The sequence below is a fragment of the Eleginops maclovinus genome, chromosome 3 (assembly GCF_036324505.1).
Source record: "Eleginops maclovinus isolate JMC-PN-2008 ecotype Puerto Natales chromosome 3, JC_Emac_rtc_rv5, whole genome shotgun sequence".
In the NCBI taxonomy this organism is placed as follows: domain Eukaryota; kingdom Metazoa; phylum Chordata; class Actinopteri; order Perciformes; family Eleginopidae; genus Eleginops; species Eleginops maclovinus.
The window spans coordinates 4,015,890-4,035,279 of NC_086351.1; the positions used below are offsets into that span (position 1 = coordinate 4,015,890).

Here is a 19,390-nt window from a genome sequence, read left to right on the forward strand (position 1 = left end):
TTCTCCCCCCCCCCGCCCTCCCACACACACTTCCCTTCCTCCCTTTCCTCCCCCGTTCATCGATTACCGTGAGAGCCAGGGCCCGGCCCGCCCGCCCTGCAGATGTAAACACACACAGCGCTCGTGTTGTGGTTTAGTTGTCCTTCGACCGCTCCTCTTGTGTGGCCCGTTTGGTTAATCAGTGGAAATCCTTCAGTTTATCTGTGGAGACGGCTTCTTGTGATGACCCAGCTTCAAGTCATACACCCACTATCCGACCTTTGACCTTTATTATCGCCTGTATTTGACTTTGAAGCAGACATCTTGGACCAGTTTAAGGCCCTCATCCATTGGTTGATCTATTCTTTATAGTGTTCACAAATTGAATAAGAGTCTTTTAATAAAGCAGTAAAAGTAAAATTGACTCCATTTTAATTATTTAAAAAGCCCTAAAATCAGATTTGTTTCTCAGAGAGCTTTAAAACTTTCCACCTCCGCATTCTTACCATCTTCAAAATACGATGTTTGACTTCAAAGCAGACATCTTGGAGCAGTTTAAGGCCCTAAACCATTTTCCTAACATATGCAATCCGGTGAATAAGACTCTTTTAGTTACGCAGCAAAAGCTTTAAAATCCTCCTCTCCCTTATTCATAAAATCTCGCCTTTGAGAGGTCGTCCTCTAAAATATGATCATTAATGTTGGACTTTTGGACCCAAATTCAACTTCTGACTGATAGCATTTCTTACAGATCTCATTGGCTAAATTAGAGTCTTTTAATAAAACAGTAAAAGTCAAATTGACTCAATTTTAATTAATTAATAACCCACATTTTACACACCCCTCATTTATACACATTTTTACTCGTCATGTTGAAAATACGATTACTTCTTGTTGGACATCCTCGACCAGTCTAAGGCCACAATCATCATCCATTGTCTGATCTTTACAGATTGAATCAGTTGAGTTAGAGGCTTTTATTTAAGCAGCACGTATCAATTCAAGTCTGCTTTAATTATTTGAAAAGCGCAACATGAAATCGTGTTTCAGAGGGCTTTAAAATCTTCCATATCCTCTGTCCCTCAGACCCTCGATTCGGGAAACAACCACATATACTTCTTAAATAAATGAAGGGAGAAAGCTCAGATGGAGCAACAAAGGAGGAATCCTCTTCCTTGTGCGGAGTAAACAAGCAAACTACAATATGGAGAAACAGAGTGACAGTGTTATGTAAATAAAGACCCTAACGTGGGATGTAAATCTTAAGTGTGATAAGTAAAGGAGTTTCCGGATAAAGAGACTGCAGTGAGCCAGAGTATATCCGCAGTTGGACCCAGTGCAGCGTTCATATTCTGCTTCTACATATGAAATCCTCCGTGTTTAATAATGCATCCACCCATCCAGCCAACAAGACAGGTTTAGGGCCTGCAGGTTATTATGCTTGGTGTGTGCAGGTGTGTGTGTGTGTGTGTGTGTGTGTGTGTGTGTGTGTGTGTGTGTGTGTGTGTGTGTGTGTGTGTGTGTGTGTGTGTGTGTGTGTGTGCTCTCCATGAATCAGTCTCTGATGTATACTCCTTCACTGACTCTATCTGGAGCTTCATGTAAACCACAGAGGAAATATCAATGACAAAATATATATGTATCCAATGTTTACACAAATATCTCATATCTGCTCACATCTGCCGCAACTGATAGCCGAGGCAACGCCGTCTCTCTGTTTGGTCTTTGCCACAGGAGGAGTAAATGAGATGGAGTTGGAAAAGCAAAAAGGAATCTGTTTCAATCACAAAGCAGGGGAAATGATCTGCTGTAATATGGGAAAACAAGATAGCAATAACAAAACATTTGAATTGTTTGAGTGTGCTGGAGTTTTCTGAATATATTTGTGCATCGGTGAGTTATCTGTGTGATTGAATGTGTGTGTTTGTGAGCAGGCTACACATCTGAGACAATCGGGGAGAGTCTGCAGGCTCAGGTTTACATGTGTGTGATCTGACTAAGCAGGGCTTAGAAGGGCCAGCAGCGGGATGGAGAGCAGGAGAGGAGGGTGGAGGGAAGTGAAGCAGCGGGGTTATATTGTCCAGGAGGAGCTTTAGGGAAGGGGAGGGGGGGCTTGGGGTCGGACGGGGAGACAGCAGGGATCCTCCTCACCCCCTGGGAGTTGAACCTACAACCCCCTAACCTTCCTCTAGCCCTCTGGTCATGGACTTGAACCCTGTAACCCCCTGATGGACAATCTGTTCTTCTCCCCAGCCTCGCTGCAGCGCTGTGCATGCCATTAACGGATAAAGAGGCTGTCTCTCTGTGTGTGTGTGTGTGTGTGTGTGTGTGTGTGTGTGTGTGTGTGTGTGTGTGTGTGTGTGTGTGTGTGTGTGTGTGTGTGTGTGTGTACTCAGGGACACTTCCATGCATGAGTCAAGTGTTTGGTCAGTTGGCTGTGGCTTTGACGTTGGGTCTTGCCCCCTTTTTATTTAACGCTTGTCAAACAGAGGAGCTAACAAAAAAGGAAGAACCCTGGAGTGCGGTGATTTGTTATTTTGATGTTTGCACGCGGGTGTGAGAGGAAGATTTATTTAATTTGATAAATAGAGTATAAATGTACAGAGCATTTTAATGGATAAACAGAGGATAAAGGTAACAAAATAGAGAATTAAAATACATCATTAGAGTATTTAAATTGGTAAAAGAATATTGAAATAGACAAAAATGAGTATTAGAATATATAAACTGAGTATTTCAATGTATGTATAGAGTATAAAAATAAGTAGAACATTAAAAATGAGTATTCAAATACAGTAATAGCAGATTGGAATAAATAGAGAATTAAAATAGATATAAAGAGTTTAAGAAAACTATAAAAAAGTATTGAAATAGACAAACACAAATAATGAAATTGAGTATTTAAATATATAATGAGTATTAATTCATAAATAGCTGATTCATATTGATAAATAGAGTAAATAAATATAAATAGAAAGAGTATTAGAATAGATTAAGAACACGATAAAAGAGTTTTCAAATAGACAAATATAGTTTTCAAAATTATAAAACGAGTATTAATACATAAAAAGATGTTTGAAATGCATAAATAGAGTATTGCAATACATAGAAAGAGTGTTAAAAAATAGTATTGTGATAAATTGAATATTGAAATTGGTGAATGGAGTATTGAAATATAGGATCCGGTGTGATCCTCATGGGCTCCTCCTGTCTCCTGTGTATTTTGGCTCTCCTCGGGTCCCTCTAATGAGGACCGAGGCAGGCGGCTTTATGCATGCCTGGACCCGGCTCATTCTTCACCTGTCAACAAAATCAAGAGTGGAGAGGATGTGAGGAAGGGAAGAAAGGGGCTGATGTATTCCTCTTGGCTAATATTTTTCCCTTCTCTTTATTTTTCTATTTCTTCCCCTTGTTTGTGTTTGTGGGCTCCTCTTTATCAGATCCCAGCTCCATTCAGGGCCTCAGTCAGGGGAAGAAGACAGACGCCTGCATCTCTCTCCTCATTCAATCTCTCCTCTCTTGCTTTCCTGGTGCTCTGCCTCTCCTAACCTTTGAGAATAAGAGCCTTGAATTTGAATTTCAGAGCGAGCCAGCGAGCAAGAGTAAGGTTTGGAAGCAGGACGAGGAGGAGGAGGGGGGGGGGGAGAGGGTTAGGAGAGGAGGGGAGGCTTGGGCAAGAGAAGAGTGAGAGGATGGGGGGTTGTTGGAGCTGCGGTCGTTGAGAAAGGGCCTGCTCAGCGCGTCCCCCGGCCTCCCCCCTCAGAGGGGCCCCGATCGATACAAACTCGGAGCAATAAAGCTTTCCCCCTGTCATCTCTGCAGAATACAAAGCAGAATAGAGAGAGGGAGAGAGAAAGAGAGGGAGGGAGAGAAAGAGAGAGAGAGGTGAAAAGCTGTTCCGCTAGCCAGACCAATTTCCTAACCCCCCCTCCTCCTCCTCGCTCGCTTCACCACCACCTCCCCAACATCACCATCACCACCAACTCTATCACCCCCTTTCCTTACCTCCGTCTTTTTATCTATCTCTCTTTCACCCCCTTTTTTTCCCAAATGCACAATATCCCCCCCGCCCCCCTGACTGTAAAGCTGAATAGCTATCTCTCCATAATAAATACGGCATGAATAAAGTATGGCATACAATAGATTCCCTGTTTCCCCAACTATCTGAGAGGAAGGTAGGAGATGAGGGAGGAAAAAAGTGGCAAAATTGGTGTGTGAAGTAAAAACAGGAATGAAGGATAGTTATATATCTGTGGATAAAGTGTGTGTGTGTGTGTGTGTGTGTGTGTGTGTGTGTGTGTGTGTGTGTGTGTGTGTGTGTGTGTGTGTGTGTGTGTGTGTGTGTGTGTGTGTGTGTGTGTGTGTGTGTGTGTGTGTGTGTGTGTGTGTGTGTGTGTGTGTGTGTGTGTGTGTGGAGGGGGAGAATAGGGATAAGGTAGAGAAAAGGATGAAGGGGGAGAGGGATTGCACCCGGAGAAAGATGGATGTAGCGATACAGGTAGAGAGGAGGCGGAGGAATATTGATGAGGAGGAGGAAGGGAATAGGGGGGTGCAGTGTGTGGGGAGAGAGAGGGAGAGAGAGAGAGAGAGGTGAGGGGGTCAAACAGCAATCCCTTGAATTGAGAGCCAATTACTGTAATTGTAATCTGGATTCAAAGCATAGAGACACAGCAGTGACAGGCAGGCAGCCGTGGACACACACGCTCACAAACAGACAAAAGACAGCGTGTGTGTGTCGATGTCTCTGCATGCTGTGTTGATTGTTCTGTGAAACTGAAGATGTACATGCATTTGTGTGTGTGTGTGTGTGTGTGTGTGTGTGTGTGTGTGTGTGTGTGTGTGTGTGTGTGTGTGTGTGTGTGTGTGTGTGTGTGTGTGTGACACTCCATTCTTCTCCTCTGAATGGCAGTGCAGGAGTCAGCCTGCCAATCAACTATTGTACTCTTGTCAATTTAATAATATTTCTGAGCGCCGACCTCCACAGCCAGCGCTCTAAATGTGTGTGTCTTCCTATACGTTTCTCTGTCTCTCCCTCTTTCACCTCAGTCTAACCCCCACCCTCTCCCCCTGCCTCTATCTCCCTCCCCCGGTCCCTGTCTCTCATTCTTTCCTTTATTAGAAGAAGATAGTGCGAATCCTTCATCTCTCTTCCACTAATTCTCTGCGTTATTGTCCCTCCGTTCGGCCCTCTGTGTCTCTGCACTCCTTCCTTTTTCTCGCGGTGATCTATAACGCTTGCTTTTTTCCTCCCTCCTTTCCTTATACTTTCCATCACTCTTTTTTCTCTGTCATCGCCTTATCTCAACTTCCTCACCCTCTTTTCTTCCTCTCTACACCACTGATGTCCCTTTTCCCGTCCGCCTCATATTCAACACTGTCCCTTTTTGCTTTTTCATCATCATAGGCTCATTTTGTCAACTCTATGTCTCCCCTTCTCATTCCTCACCCTCCCTCCATCCTTCCTTCCTTCCTCATCCCTCTCTCCCTCCCTCCTCGATGCTCGTTCCCTGGGGAGGTCAGTAATAATGGTAGTGATGGAGTGAGAGAGGGAGGTGCGATTATTGTCTTGTCGGGAGTCAGAGGAATCGATCGGCCCAGAAATATGAGGCGCGAGAAAGAGCCGCTGTGTCAGATACAATAACCACCCGCTCCCGGGGGCTTACACACACACACACACACACACACACACACACACACACACACACACACACACACACACACACACACACACACACGCATTTAGACGCATACACAACATACAGACACATACCCGTATTCGACACAAACATACACATTTATTTGGTTCAGCGCAAGTGCAGACACTGACACGCCCGCACACTCGTACCATCTTTCTTTTTCATTAAGGCAACGCACACACACATATCTCTCTTCTTCTGTGGTGGAGGAGAGTGCAGCCCAATCATCTACATGCTTTGATCTGAGATAAAGCGCCGGAGTAGATCTGTGCTGATCATTCTTCATGCACAGATAAAGGGCACGGCGAGGAAAATCGCTCACACACCTTTCACTCACGTAGCTATAAACAGACATAAACACACACATGCAGGCGTGCGCCGCACACACACGCCAGCACTGAGACCTTTCACTGCTGTTGCCTGGCAACGTGGCCGAGTGTCCAATCCGCGCGGAGAACAGTGGCCGGTGATGTCACGGCTGCTGCTGACCAGCAGGACGGAGAGAGAGAGGAGGAGGAGAGACAGGGGGAGGAGGAGAGGAGAAAAAGTTTGAATTGGAGAAAGAGAAAGCAGGGAAGGTCGCAACAGATGATGATGATGATGATGATGATGATGATAATGATGATGATGATGATGATGATGATGATGAGAAGGTTTGAATAATACCGAGGGGGAAGAGAGGATGAGTGGACATTGAAGCTGGTTGCATAACTCAAGTCACCCATTACTGTATTTGAATTTGTAGACCATCAAAGCTCACAACAGCTGCTTTGTCAGTGTAAGTGACCAGTTTGGTGTAAAGTGGCCTAAACGCTCCTCCAGGCATCGATGAAGTCCCTCCCCGTAGACCCTCTGCTCTTGTGCCAGAACAAGAAGCTGAAGAAGAAGAAGAAGAAGAAGAAGAACAGGGGAAGAAAAAAGATTTGAGCTTCAACCTTGGTAGCGCCGTGGGAGAGAGCGGTGTCTGTCTAGACAAGCCCGGCTCCCCTATGGGCCGGCAAGATGATATAGAGGAGGGGAACGGTGTGAGAGAAGGATGGAGGGGCCGCAGGAAGAAAAGGGGAGCGATTGAGAGGTATTAGGACAGGAGAGGAATAGGTGTTGTAAAGGTGTAGGCGGCGCGTATGAGTGTGTGAGATGGCGCCGGGTCCCATGGTAGCCAACAGTGTGAGTGTGTTTTAGCCCCTGCTGCTTCTCATACAAAAGCTCAACCTCTGTAGTCTCCACAGCGCTACACCTACTGTTTATAGTCCTGCGGCTCCTCATGGGGCCACACCTGCACACACCTACACTCTGGACTGGATTTAAAATCTCACACCTTGCAGGATAGAGTCTTGCTGTCGAGCTGTGCATGGGACTTGGCGGGTCCGTCAGCGCGCTATGTCTGCTCTGTGAAGAGAGGAATATGATGGATTATACGAATTAGAGGCAGTGTGTGCTGCAGGCCCGAGGCTGCAGTAGATATAGGAGGGCCGGAGTCGGAGCTGGGTTGGAGACCCTCTGAATCGTCCCTGCAATGACCCATTATACACCGACTGCGTCCTCACCCCCAGCAAATATCCTCTCTCTATCTCTCACCTTCATCCCCATCACTCTTTCTCCTTCATCCCCTTCCTTTCTTTTTTCTTTACTATTCCTCTTTTTCTCCCTCTTAGTAACCCCCCCTCCTCCCTCCCTCCCTGCCCTCTCCCTCTCTCTCTGACAGTGGAGTGATTGATGGCGCTCTAGAGGCCTCAGCCTCCCCCATCCTCCTCCCTGGGGTCCCACTATCAGATTCTGTGTGTGTGTGTGTGTGTGTGTGTGTGTATGTGTGTGCGTTTATTATGTTACGAGCATAACTTCAGGCGGTGAGCAAAACACTGCGTTAACATAACTCACATTCCCTAATAAAAATAATTATAATATATATATATTGTTTTTTATTTATGATATGTTTCAGTTAGAAATAAAAGCAGGGATCCCTGGGTCCTGAGACGTGGTGGCGGTGAGGGCTAATAAAAAAATGTAAATATAAATCAGCTGATCTTCAACAATAAGGAACAATAAAAAATAAGGAATCCTTAAATAATACCCAGAGTAATACAAGATGTATGCACACATTTATTCTAGATAATATCTCAGGTGTGTGTGTAGTTTGTGTTCATTTGTCCTCTTCAATTGAGTCCATTTTGCCGCGGGCCCTATATCATCTAAGTGAGGCTTTAGTGTTGCTAAGTCTCCATGGTAACCAATGCTCAAACCTCTTTGGGGCACGAAGGCCCCCCATGGCCATGAACTGTACAGCACACACACACACACACACACACACACACACACACACACACACACACACACACACACACACAACACACACACACACACAAAGAGCACACTTAGCTGCACCAGCCACCTATTTGGAGCTACTCAAACATACAAACACACACACAAAGACACACACTCCGGTAGCAGTGTGGGTGGACTGGAGTTTGAATAAAGGTCACGGCCAAAGCCAGGCTGCCCAGACGACCTCTGACCCGGAGACACGCCCCCTGCCCAACGCGCGTCTGTCACCGACAGCAGTCTGTCCGTTCGCCTCCCGATCAAGGTCCAAACCTTATCACAGACACAACGAGGCCAAATGAAATGGTCAAACGGAAGATTTTCTCAGGCGTTTGAGTCTGTTCGGTGTCTAGTCTGAGCTTAAAGCTGTTGCACAGTTCGTTGTTGGGCCGTAACTAACACACTCTTTAGTTTTCTGTTTTAATCATTTTCTAGAATAATCAATTAACTGTTAATAAAACGTCTTCTCTTTTGTTATCTGATCATCAGGCCAAAAGACAATCAGTTAACTGTTATATGGAAAAGACAATCAGCAAATCCTGTTTGAGGAGTGTTGCTTAAAGAAGGAACGAATAATCTATCATATACTAAAAGAAAAGACTCACTTTAGTTAAGGCACAGGGTTGTGAATGATGCTTTTTAGTGTGTGTCGTCTGTTTTTGTTCTGGTCTTCGGTCTGTCTGGTCTTAAGTGTAGTCTCTGAGTTTGCATGTATTAAACATAAATAATCTACTATCAGTTCTTTATTCTGTTGACGAACCTTAATCGGTTAATTGATTTATCTGTAAATCCCCATAACTATCGTGCATTGGTGAGGGTTTTCTTTTAGAAAGCAATGAACCCAAGCTCCTGTACTGATGTTGACCTCATGGTTAATATAAATGTACATCTCTCAAAACATCCGAATGGGATGCATTCAAGGACTGATTTATAAAAACATGGCTCTATTTAACAGAGAGCACCTGGAGTGCAGCGCCACATGCACTCCTCTCTGAGCGCCTCCCCGGCAGTACATCGGGTTGTTGTAAATCACCACATAAAGTATTTATAAGGTTAAACTTGGGAACTCTGCTGCCGTTAGCTTTTGAATTAGTGAACTCGGACCAAGGGAGACGGAAGGGGGAGGGCGGGTGGGTGATCAGTGGTCCTTTCTTCCGCAGATGGAGCCAACAGGATTAGAGAATCAAGAGTGCCACCTTGTGGTCGCCTCGGCACACTGTCACAGCTTTCATATTTGAAGATGAAGGCAGTTTTTCTGCTGAAACATGCTGCTCTGCTTTCTGTAGATCATTCCTCAGATATACACTCTCACCTATTTGGCTGCTTCTTAGTCTGGTAATCCCACTGATAGTGACTCATGTTTAATTTGATCTACATTGTTCCACTCGTGCCACTTGTGGTTATGTTTTCTGTGGCGTGCAGCCCACAGTGTTGGGGTGGTCAGTGGTACCGGAGTGTTGTGACTGACTTTTTCTTTCCGCTCGGGTTAGAGAATCATCTAAACGTAGTGGAGGATGTCTCACATCTTCTGCTGTCTCTGTTGACCTCCGTCGACAGACCACCTTACACCCACTGATATACAGCAACACACACACACACACACACACACACACACACACACACACACACACACACACACACACACACACACACACACACACACACACACACACACACACACACACACACACACCTGACCAAGGAGAGATGGTCATGGCTAATGGAAGACAACAGGAACATCTCAAAGTTAAGGATGAAAGTTTTAGGGTTCAAAGCTCCACATGTATCACACACTCTTGGTCAGATTGTCACCCTTTCTGTTTCTCTCTCGTGTGTGTGTGTGTGTGTGTGTGTGTGTGTGTGTGTGTGTGTGTGTGTGTGTGTGTGTGTGTGTGTGTGTGTGTGTGTGTGTGTGTGTGTGTGTGTGTGTGTGTGTGAGTTGCTGTTTCCAGCGTGCCATCACTTTCCGTCGACACCCGTCATCCCCCTCTTTTTCACCCTCGTCTATCTCTTCTATCTCCTCGCTCACTCACTCTCCCACTCTCTAACCTCTAGCTTATCCCCCTTTTTTTCTTCTTCTTCTTCTTCTGTCTTGTATTTTCTCTCCTCCGTGCAGAGTTCCAACTCTTTTGAGGCTTACTTCCTGTTGTGTTGCAGGATGTGGGGAGGAGGTGGGGCTTGGGGGGTGTGGACTACATAGAGAGTAATTTTTCTCTTCTCAACCATATGATTTAACACACTCCCCCTTTTTTTGGTTTGAGAGCGAGGGAGGGAGGAAGGGAGAGTGAGAGTTTGTCTTTACGTTGCGCATACACACTCACACTCACACAGATATGACCAAGACAGCAGCAATAGCAGCGAAGGACTTCTTCAGTATGTGGTTGCCAGGTGAGTGACTGTCTGTGGAGCCCTCTCTCTGCTGGCCTTCATTTACCAAGACCAATTAAGCTTTGCGTGAGGGAGAGGGCAGGGTGTGTGTATGTGTGTGTGAGAGAGTGAAAGAAATAGAACTGTGTCTGCGCTGTTGATTAATGCCACAGGGTCTAACAAGTTCAGCTAATTAGCAAGCATCAAAGAGGGAGAGGTGGTACGGAGGGAAAGATGTGGATGGATGGATGCATGTCGCAGGAAGGAAAGGTCAGACACCTTGCAAACCCGTGTGTGTGTGTGTGTGTGTGTGTGTGTGTGTGTGTGTGTGTGTGTGTGTGTGTGTGTGTGTGTGTGTGTGTGTGTGTGTGTGTGTGTGTGTGTGTGTGTGTGTGTGTGTGTGTGTGTGTGTGTGTTTGTTCCAGTGTTTATACTGAATGCTAAAAAAGCTTGAGGAAAATGAGGTAAAATGTTTTTTGAAGAGCCGTTGTTGCAGCTAGTATATATTGTTTTATTTTAATATATCTTAATTTATATTCTTTAAATAAGTTTCCCTCTTATTGTTTGTCCCTGCAGCAGTGTTGCATTTATTTTCAGTTAATAGATATTGTACTAATAAGGTTTCACTTTAAACTGATGTGAACTGTGTGTGTGTGTGTGTGTGTGTGTGTGTGTGTGTGTGTGTGTGTGTGTGTGTGTGTGTGTGTGTGTGTGTGTGTGTGTGTGTGTGTGTGTGTGTGTGTGTGTGTGTGTGTGTGAGAGAGATGCGGGGTTGCACTTATTATAGTTTTTCCAATTTGTTTTAATTTAAATCAATGACGTTTGTTCAATTAATTTAAAACTAATTTCAGCAGCGCTCGAACACAAAGATACTTGATTTTTTTTTCAAAGACTGAAAGGGAAATGCCTAAAATAGCATTAATTCTCAGAATTGATTTCAAGAAAGAGATGAAAAGAAAGCAGAAGAATGTGTCTCTTCTCGCTCCCCGGCCTTGTGTTGGGGGTCAGACAGATTCTCAGATGACCGACAGCGAGTCTCTGGCTGACTCACTAATTACCAAAAATCAATTTTTCAAATGTCAATTAGCTCGCATTTATCAGTGCGAAATCTCCTGGTAAGATTTCCTAAAAATTACATGATGGTTTGATGACAATGCTTTATTAATCAGTGAGTGATTCATGAGTTAAAAGTCATTGAGTCACATCTCGACCTGATGTGGTCACCGCTTTAGTTAGTCACTCTGACCGGATTTGCACCTGCTACATACAACAACACAACAGAATTAGATCCCAATAAATGTATAACCGATGTCGATAAGTCAAAAATTAGGAGGCATTTGCTACAATTTTTTAAGTTAACTTAACTGTGAACGCATTTGACTAATTAAAACCAGAATTATGAGTGAATTAATGTGGGATTTCCAATTATTTTGATTAAAAGTAAGGTCTTCTTGCCTGTTGCATTTACAGCCTCTCACGGTGGCTCGGATTGCCTCGATGCAATACATAAAATTCAGTTATTCAGCAAACTTACTGGGAGGTTTTCAGTTACAAAGGCCTTTCACAGTGACTTCTTTCTAAACTCAAGCAGCATTTGCTTCTATTCAAATCAGGTATTATATGAATTCAAAGAAAGCAATTTAAGTTGTAATAGTATTTTGTGTTGTGGTTAATACAACAGTAAGATAACACTGATAAAACAACCATAGATCGAAGCGATGCTGCGCTGTTCTCATTGTATTGTCCTTTAGCTTCTTCTGTTGGATTCCCCTCTTCAATTCCTTGCTTTATTCTTTATTTCATTCTCAAATGTTGACATCAACTCATGTTCTCATCCAGATGTGTGAAAGCTGTTCAGCCGGACTCTTCGACGTTCAGTTTTAAACAGAACATATAAGTTTGCAATCAACATCATTTACCTTAAGCAGTTTTTTGTTAAGTGCATTGATCTGTAGATAGTAGCTGTGAAGACTCCCAGACACCCTGTTTGACCATGAGGTTGGGTCCTGAATCAGGAAGTGGTGGGGAGGGTGTTTGTGTGGTCTTGGAGGGGGTAGTTGCACCGGAGTTTCATCTCTGCCAAAATACCCAGAGGAGAATAACAGAAACTGTCCACACTGAGCACAGACTGCTGTTGCTTCTTCCTTTCTGTTGCATCATTTAATCGTGACACAGGATTATACAGCACTAAATTTAGTCTGTTTTAGAGAGAGTGAGTACGATGCAGCTCAAAGTTAAACCTGGGCTTTGCTGTGAGATTACTAAAACATCTTAATGAGGGACCAAAGAGTAATTAACAATTCTACTTTGAAACAATTTTTCTTTATACCACTGTCAAAGAAGAACAAGGAGATGCCTCTAATTCTCATACTTTTTTAGACAAATTCAGAACAACCCTCTTAAAATGTATGTCGAGCAGTATAAGTGTGTATGCAGCAATGTGTTGAAAGAGAGGGTTTGTAAAGAGAGAGTGAGCACGCTAATATTAATAGCCTCGCTGACAGTAAGTGTTGGGTTTAGCACTCTGCGTTCAACCCGGTACAAGGGGAAGTCGGGAGGGGAAGTGAGAAAAAGACACAGCATCTTGATATACTGTCCCACTACTGTATTACTGACCACATTATCCACCATGACACTGTCTGTAGGCCATTTTGAAACATGAATCAATACACACCTTCCCTGCGTGTCCTGCGAGAGGCGGCACTTTGGGAACTTCATGTTACAGATGTTTTACGAGCTGCTCAATTACTTTATATAGTGGAATTGGGTTTTAGTACTGCTGATCGGACAGTCCAATTTAATACACCGTACTTCTTTTTAAAATGTGTCCATCTTGATACAAAGACCTCACACTTATATCAGAAATTGAGCAACGTCGGGCACTTTTGTTTGGGGGTTTCACGCATTGCCATGATTGAAATAAAATGCCAATACAAAAACCACTTGTAATGTTGGAATAACCACAGCTCCAACCTGAGAATAGATACACCAGATGTTGCATCGACAGGGTTTGTGACCAATTTAGCTTTTTGCAGAAGTCTGTTTATTTGAGGGAAATCTTGTGGTCAGTGTGTGTGTGTGTGTGTGTGTGTGTGTGTCCTGACCTCAGTTAATAACCAGTGTGGAGGCAGATTGGAGTTTTTTTACTTCCCCCCTTCCTCCTAAAGAAGCTGCATGTCCACGGTCCTCTCATTTATTTAACTGAGACAAACCTGATTTTGTCGCTGAATATAATATTGGTGTGCAATCATTTGATCTTTGTCTTTAAAATGATTGCACTGGATTGGTGGTTTGGTTATTTAAAAGCTTCTTCAGGTCAGTGGTGGTGTTTCCATGAGACACTGCTGCCCCCCGATGGCGAAAAACGAGTTTGACCACTACTACCAAAGTCCAATACAATCATTTCTTGCCAATGTATAATATAGTTAAAGACGCTAAACTCAATAACCTAATGGAGATATTAAAGTGTACCATCTCCCAGCTGCAACGTGAGAAACAACAGATTGAAGAGAGGAGAGATGAAGGAGGGAGGAAGGGGCAGAGAGAGACAGGGGGAGGGAGACTGAGAGTTTATTATGCAGGTGGCAGATATAATTAGTCGGTCGTTGGGCAGATTTGCATATGTTCACAAAAGGGAAGTAGCTGTGTGTGTGTGTGTGTGTGTGTGTGTGTGTGTGTGTGTGTGTGTGTGTGTGTGTGTGTGTGTGTGTGTGTGTGTGTGTGTGTGTGTGTGTGTGTGTGTGTGTCAGGGAGAGAGAGAAAAGAGAGAAAAAACGATTTCAAATGTACACAACAAAAAGTTCAGTGTCTTTCAGTTTGTGGTTTCAGACTAGTAAAACGTTTAATAGTGAGATAATAGCTTGAGTGAATAAACAAGCTGATACTCGGCACACAGACCTGTGCATTCTGTGCCGTGCTGTAAGTTTATTCATGATCCGCTCTGAATGTGTGAGGAGATGGAAAGGATAACGTGCATTAAACAAGACATTTGGAATTCTACAAAGCAGTTTTGTACTTGTCAGTGTGAGAAACATCTTTATAATTCCCATAAGTTTCAATCATTACGTTAATAAGAACAATTATTAATATCTAATTAACAAGTTACAACATCTTACCACGATAAACAAGGCTAGCTATTTTCATTCATCTGCAACATAAAACTGCCCCTTATCCTGTCAGACAAAAACTAAATGTATTGCCTTGATTTGACTTATCTCATCTTGCTTAGATTCCACTTTTTGCATACACACATACACACACACACACACACACACACACACACACACACACACACACACACACACACACACACAAATCCCTCATCCCAAGAGGAAGGATGATGATCCTTCCTCTTGGTTCCAAAAGAGTTGGAAGATGTAATCAGATCCTTTACTTCAGTAAAAGTACAAATATAAGGGTCTTAATTTACTGCATTGCAAATAAAACTCCTGATTTCATAATGTCACTGTAGTAAAGGTACACAATGATTCACATAAAGATGTACCTAAAGTATAAAAGTTAAAGCACTCATTATGCAGAAAGTAACTTCTCAAAGTATTGTGTTATTATGGTTATTATATTGTCCTGTTACATACATGTGGGAGCTTTTAGTATTGTAGTTTTTTGTCGATACGTGAAATACTGTGTAGAGCACAGTACTGCATTATACCGAATCAGCATATTCATGGTTTTTATGAACTAAGCAACTAGTAACTATGTCTGTTAAAATACAATTTGTTGGAGTAAAAAGTACAATATTTGCTGTGAGATGTAGTGGAATAGAAGTACAAAGTTTAGGGTTCTGAACGCCTTCCTCTCTCCTCTGATGTTGCCGTGACGGTGCTGTCCCGGTACAGTATCAACCAGGAAGTGATGTGGTCTCGTAATGGATGACACACAAACCTGAGACACTTATAGCTTCTTCCACATAAACACCTGAGTTGTATTTTTAGAAGCAGCAAACACTTTGGTCAGCCTACTCCTTTGTTAAACCGCTAATTGGAAAGAGTGAATGAATGTGGGCTGCAGTGAATGAATGATTCATTGTTTGTTGTACAGTGTGTGGGCCTGCGACCTGAAAACACTCTAACCTCTCTGACAACAACGCCCTGGACATCCTCTTTCCCCTTTCGTCATCCAGATTGTTTATCGCCCGCTTCATGAATATGTTCTGCTGCTGTCTGCAGTTTTTTTTTTTCTCTCTCTCTGACATAGATTTAAGAAGTTTGCAGACTTATTTATCTTTGGGTCTTCCTGTTGCAGATATCAGGATGTCAAAGCCAGCAGAGGTCGAGAAAATTGGGGCCAACTCTCCGATGGAGGGTGCAGGTGAGATGTGCTGCTGTTATAGACGGAGAATACTTATTATGTATTAGAAGTAGTACTTATGCAGAGGTGGAAGAAGATCTTTTACATAACATGTTTCAGAGACATATTCACTAAGTTATTGTTTTATACTAGCGGATGCACTTCATCGTTGCACTTGGTTTATTTTAATCAATTTATACACTACTGGGTAGCTTAACCTATCATAATGTATTTGTATTTATTATTTAATTTATATCTGGTGTTATTGATCTAAATCTGCAAAATAAGCAATAACTTATTTGTTGAAATACATGTAATAAAGTGAAAAAAGGTCTGCTTTATTTCTATCATAATAAAATAATAAATGATAGTTTTTATTTATATAGTGCTTTTCTATGCACACTGATACATGTACAGGTGATAAGACACAAACTATAAATCAGAAAGCAAACAAAATGAAATGGGGTAAAGAAATATAAAGAAGCATGTAAAGAAACTCAACTGCAAGTACCTTCATTTGTTACTCAAGAGCGGTACTTACAGTGGGAAAATGTACTTAGTTAGATTTCTCCGCTCTACGTGATGGCGTTTGTCGGAGTCGTCTGAGCTTCTGCACGCGATAGGTTTCTCACTTTTTCCTCTCCCTCCCACGCAGATTCAGAGCGGAATGGACCTGAATCAAATCACCAGGTAGGCCTTTTGATTACAACGACTTATCTCACACCTCTTTCTCCGACATCATTAATAGCTAAAAAAGATTACAGAACCAGTCATAGTTAAAAGGCTGGTTATTTCCATCATCTCTTCAACTTTATTCAACGATTATTATTCAACATAACGTAAGAAAATAGTGAGAAATGACGTCAAGAGGTGATCTTCAATCGCTTGAACGTCATTAAAAAATAATCACTTTTAAAATAAAGTCTTTTTTGTCTTGATCATTTACTAAAACAATTGTTCAAAAATGTATTGATACATCAACTATTTGTGGTATAAAATAATATAAATAGATTGCATTTACAGTCATGTTTGGCAGTAATTTCTGATATGAAGTGTGTTTTATCTTTCTGTCTAGGCTCAGTCAATGAAAGTCAATCCCTTTTCCCTTTCACAAACCCTGAGCAGCAACAAGGTCAGTGTGTGTGTGTGTGTGTGTGTGTGTGTGTGTCCACATTACCAAGCGGCCTGTGCATGTCTGCTCTTCTGTCTGTGCGTCTTTTGTGTGTCCAGGTTTATTGACAGTACAGCTTTGTATTCATCGCTGCTCATTCAGTCGCTCCTTTGTCCTGTTCATCGTTGAGGTTCATAATGTGTCGACTCTCCACCCAGTCCTCCTGAATGTAAACAAATTCACTCACAGGAATATTCACAAATTCAATCACCTCCCTTTTCAAAAAATTGTAATAAAACTATTACACAACTTCCAGGAAAAAGGAGAAGTGACCCTCTTTTGCATACTGCAGGAGATATGCAAAACAGTTAGCTGGAAGAGTCCACTGCCCGTTCACACATGTGTTTTAAATAAAGAGAGTGTACTCTTAATGCCTGGGAAAGACTAGAGTTTGACTTGGTTGTAAATATTTTGAACTGAGAAAGTTAAAGTGATACAGCACTGATTGATCACTTGTCCAGAAAAAGGGAAAGGACCCTCATTTGCATACCACAGGGGGTATGCAAATCAGTCTGCTGGAAGAGTCCAATGCCCGTTCACACAAAGCTCACCCTGGGAGGAGAGTTCATCCCCTTATGTTATAAATAAAGAGAGTAGTGGACTCTCATTTCCTCGGAGAACTTACATCTTACATTTAAATAATCAGCAGTCCCTATCCTGATCTTGAATACCCAGGTAAGCAGATTTAGTTTGAGGTAACTAGTGTAGTTAGTTAAATGTCTATATCTTGCTCTTTCATTTTGCAAGTGTGTTCTTTAGAGTGACCAGCTTCTAATTATGTTGGAGTGAAAAAGTACAAGTGATGCAGCACTGTTCGAGAACTTGTTTTATTTTCTTTATCACATTTGTCTTCCCTTCAGAATAAGATGGAGGAGTGTGGAGAGATGTCTCCGGCGCTCCCTATGTCTCACGGCCCGCCTCCCTCTCAGACGGCCCTGCAGCACACACAGCTCATGCTGACCGGCTCCCAACTAGCAGGGGTGAGACACAGTTACAATACACACACACACACACACACACACACACACACACACACACACACACACACACACACACACACACACACTTTGCTTTGCTTTTATCCTGCTTGCTTCTCTTGTGCTGCTTTTTAAACATTTTGTTTCCCTCTTTGTGTCCCTCTGTCTGTTGCAATCTTTTCTGCTTTGTCTGAATGTCCTCTCCTCTCCTCTCCTCTCCTCTCCTCTCCTCTCCTCTCCTCTCCTCTCCTCTCCTCTCCTCTCCTCTCCTCTCCTCTCCTCTCCTCTCCGCTCCGCTAGTTGACGGCTCTGTTGCCAGCGCAGCAGCAGTTGTTGCTGCAGCAGGCTCAGGCTCAGCTCCTGGCTGCAGCCGTGCAGCAGTCCAGTGCAGCACACGCCGCTCATGCTGCCCACGCAGCCGCCCAAGCCAATCAGCAAGCTCAGGCAGCCGCAGCAGCAGCGAATCATCAGGCCCAGCAGCAGCAGCAGCAGCAGCAGCAGCATGCGGGACAGACAGGGCAGCAGGCCCAGTCTCAGTCCCAGGGACAGGGACAGCGCACACAGGAACAGACGACCCAAAGCATCCCTGTCCAGCCTCCCCAACTAACCCTCTCCCAGCCAATCCAGCTCACCGCCCAGGTACTGCCCGCCAATCAGAGCCACTTCCTGGTGAGCGGCTTGATTGGGGAACCAGTAGCCGTGGAACAATTCTTCATGCATGCTTATTTCATGATTCACAGTTTCCACCCTACACAAATGCACATATTTTCCATTTCTCTTCTCATAACTTATACAATGACAATGATTTTCCTCCCACCTTTGGGTTTCCGTTAGTCCAAATCCAATCCTATGTTGTAACCAAGTGAAGGTTTTCCGTCAGATTTAGGATGTTGAGGATGTTTCATGCTCAGTGGGGAGCTGTTTTGTTTCTCTTAATGATACGTTTCTTTCTTTAGTATTTTTTGTTTTCTGTAATGTTGTTTTTCTTTGTTTTTCCTCAAGTGATGCGGTGAGAGTGATCTGCATTCTCTGTGTAATAGATACATTAAGGGACTTTAAAAATCAAAACCTCCAGAGGAGAAACATAACATATATTTTATTTGGCATAGCCCTCTAACTTCCTAAAAGTCTTGACTGTTTCTCTCTCTGATCTGTGTTTTCTCTCTTGGTTGGACAGGACATCCAGCAGTTGCTGCAGCTCCAGCAGCTGGTGTTGGTGCCCGGTCACTCCCTCCCGTCTCCGGCCCAGTTCCTCCTCCCACCGGCACAGCAGGGCCAGCAAGGTGGGGAAGAACTCCTACAGGAATCCTGTTTTTGTGTTTATTGGCTGGAATAAGTTGTTAAAATAAAGATCTGTTTGTTTGTTCTCGTTTTTTATTTGTTTTATTAAAGTGGATTATTTGCTTGTTTTCTTCTTCTCAGGACTCCTATCGACACCAAATCTCATTTCGCTACCTCAGCAAACCCAAGGGAGCCTGCTGTCCCCTTCGAATAGAATGGGACTCCAAGCACAGGTATGAGGACACTTATCATAATGATGCAGAAGATCAGAAATGTATTCGAGCATCAGTCAG

At 43.3% G+C, this 19,390-nt stretch overlaps 1 protein-coding gene across 2 annotated transcripts in view; it reads left to right on the forward strand.

Annotated features, from left to right (window-relative positions):
• Positions 1 to 19,390, forward strand: part of pou2f2b (POU class 2 homeobox 2b) — a 41,804-nt gene that overhangs the window by 13,759 nt on the left and 8,655 nt on the right. The window contains exons 2-9 of one of the 2 annotated variants that reach the window (XM_063878295.1): positions 15,624 to 15,689; positions 16,324 to 16,358; positions 16,744 to 16,800; positions 17,700 to 17,819; positions 18,117 to 18,254; positions 18,294 to 18,455; positions 18,994 to 19,099; positions 19,239 to 19,330. In XM_063878295.1, the coding sequence (XP_063734365.1) occupies positions 15,624 to 15,689; positions 16,324 to 16,358; positions 16,744 to 16,800; positions 17,700 to 17,819; positions 18,117 to 18,254; positions 18,294 to 18,455; positions 18,994 to 19,099; positions 19,239 to 19,330 (776 nt within the window). Of the gene's footprint in view, positions 1 to 10,268; positions 10,383 to 15,623; positions 15,690 to 16,323; positions 16,359 to 16,743; positions 16,801 to 17,699; positions 17,820 to 18,116; positions 18,255 to 18,293; positions 18,456 to 18,993; positions 19,100 to 19,238; positions 19,331 to 19,390 lie in introns of those variants that run through there. The other variant, XM_063878297.1, reaches the window with a different exon arrangement.